Source organism: Nicotiana sylvestris, chromosome 1 (genome assembly GCF_000393655.2).
Source record: "Nicotiana sylvestris chromosome 1, ASM39365v2, whole genome shotgun sequence".
In the NCBI taxonomy this organism is placed as follows: Eukaryota; Viridiplantae; Streptophyta; class Magnoliopsida; order Solanales; family Solanaceae; genus Nicotiana; species Nicotiana sylvestris.
In genome coordinates, this window is record NC_091057.1 from 85,299,347 (window position 1) to 85,301,738 (window position 2,392).

At 42.3% G+C, this 2,392-nt stretch overlaps 1 protein-coding gene across 1 annotated transcript; it reads right to left on the reverse strand.

Annotated features, from left to right (window-relative positions):
• Positions 1-737: 737 nt before the first annotated feature.
• LOC138872052 (uncharacterized) lies at positions 738-2,053 on the reverse strand. The gene is made up of 3 exons (XM_070150008.1): positions 1,937-2,053; positions 959-1,552; positions 738-788 (listed from the first exon to the last, which is right to left on the reverse strand). Exons 1-3 carry the CDS (start codon positions 2,051-2,053, stop codon positions 738-740), a joined length of 762 nt encoding a protein of 253 aa, XP_070006109.1.
• Between the last annotated feature and the right edge of the window lie 339 nt (positions 2,054-2,392).

The window sequence follows — 2,392 nt, forward strand, 5'->3', positions numbered from 1 at the left end:
TTATGGCCGAGGACAATGCCCTCCTCGACCATAAAGTGGCATTTTTTTCCAGTTAAGCACAAGATTTGTCTCTTCACACCGGGGTAGCACTTTGTCAATATTCTTCAAACACTCATCAAAGGAGTCACCCACAACACTGAAATCATCCATGAACACTTCCAAGAAGTCCTCCACCATGTCGAAAAATATAGCCATCATACACAACTGAAAGGTAGCCGGTGCATTACACAAACCAAATGGCATCCTAAAAAAAGAAAAGGTGCCATACGGACATGTGAAGGTGGTTTTTTCCTAATCTTCCGGAGCAATCAAAATCTGATTGTAACTTGAGTACCCATCCATAAAGTAGTAGAAGGCACGCCCAGCAAGTCTATCCAACATTTGGTCAAGAAATGGCAATGAAAAATGATCTTTGCATGTCACTTTATTCAGCTTTCGGTAGTCCATACACAGCCTCCATCCAATGACAGCCTTGGTGGGAATCAACTCATTTTGTTTATGGGTGACCACAGTCATACCACCCTTCTTCGGCACACATTGCACCGATGAAGTCCAAGAACTATCCGAGATGGGGTACACCACCCCTGTATCTAGCCACTTGATCACCTCCTTTTTGACAACCCCTTGCATTGCCTCATTCAACCTCCTTTGATGTTCCACGGAGGTTTGGCATCATCTTCAAGTATAATCTTGTGCATGCAAAAGGCGGGGCTTATTCCTCGAATATCAGCTAGAGTCTATCCAATTTCCTTTTTCCTTCTTTGGATTACCTCCAATGTGGCATCTACCTGCACGTTAGTAAGACAAGAAGAAAGAATAACAGGTAAAGTTTAACTAGGGCCCAAGAATTCATACCTGAGGTGTGAAGGTAAAGGCTTCAACTCCAAAATGGGAGGTTTCTCAATAGAGGGCTTTGTTGGTGGAGTTTTTCTATTCTCAAGATCCAAAGAAAGCTTACGGGGCTCATAAGAATAAGAACCCATTCCGTGCAAAGTATTGACACACTCCACCCTACATTTATCTCATTCATATCAAGGTTCAACAATACCGCTTCTAAAGGATCCTCTACATTGATCATGGCACTAGTATCATCAACTATCGCCTCCCTGAAAAGATCCACAAAAGAGCAAACTTCGGTACTATTCAACTGCCTCATTGATTTGCACACAAGAAAGATAACTTTTTCGTTACCCACTCGGAAGGTGAGCTCCCCTGCTTCCACATCAACCAATGCCTTCCCTGTTGCAAGGAAAGGTCTTACCAATATTATCGGCACCTCATAGTCAACTTCACAGTCCAGAATCACAAAATTTGCAGGCAAAATAAACTTGTCCACCCCGACAAGAACATCATCAATAATACCTAGCGGCCTCTTCATTGTTATATCGGCCATTTGCAATCTCATTGAAGTAGCTCTCAATTTACCAATACCCAAAGTTTTGAACACGGGGTAAGGCATCAGATTTATACTTGCTCCCAAATCACACAATGCCTTTGCAAAATGCTCACTGCCAATGGTACATGGAATGGTGAAAGCGCCGGGATCTTCAAGCTTTGGATCCATCGAATGCACAATTGCACTTACTTGATGAGTCATTTTGGATGGTCTCACACTCCATAAATCTCTTTTTAGTCACCAAGTCTTTTATAAACTTGGCGTAACCCAACATTTTCTCAAGAGCTTCCACTAAGGAACATTGATCGACAAGATTTTCATCATCTCAATAAACTTTTTAAATTGGTCTGCATTCTTTTGCTTCGCAAGTCTTTGAGGGTAAGGTGGAGGAGGCCTTGGAAAGGGAGCCTTAGCCTTGGGCACTACTGTTTCCGGTATGTCTATTACGTGTTCCCTAGATGGGTTCACGTCATTTTGAGTCTCTACCTCATTATCATGAATATCAATTCTCACTTCAGCATTCAAATTCTCTTCACTCACTTGCTTATCAACTATAGGAACATCATCATCTTGCACTTCAACCTCATCACTCACAACTTCCTTTTGCTTAGAGGTATTCACTTCACCACCTCTACCACTTCTTGTGATCACTGCCATTGCATTCCCGGTATTTTTTTACCCTCCAGGTTTACTACCGTATCACTAGGTAGAGCCCCCTTAGGGAGAGTATTCAAAGATTGAGAAATCTGGCCAAGTTGGACCTCCAAGTTTTGGATTGAAGTATTATGGGATGCCAACTGGGCATCAGAGTCGGTATTCTTTTTCATCATTTGTTCAAACATCATCTCGATCCTTCCTATCTCATTATTTGATGAGCTAGGACCTTGGGACGGAAATGGAGGCAGGTTGTTTGGTTGTTGATACATAGAAGGTCTTTGAAAGCCTTGCCCCTGATTCCCTTGATTGCCATTATTCCAACCCCATTTGTTGTTGTTT

Coding starts and splice junctions, on each gene's coding strand:
- LOC138872052 (XM_070150008.1), bottom strand. CDS start 2,053: ATGGCAGTGATCACAAGAAGTGGTAGAGGTGGTGAAGTGAATACCTCT. Junction 1,553..1,936: donor TTCCTATAGTTGATAAGCAA/GTGAGTGAAGAG, acceptor ATGGATCCAAAG/CTTGAAGATCCCGGCGCTTT. Junction 789..958: donor TTCTTATTCTTATGAGCCCC/GTAAGCTTTCTT, acceptor ACTAACGTGCAG/GTAGATGCCACATTGGAGGT.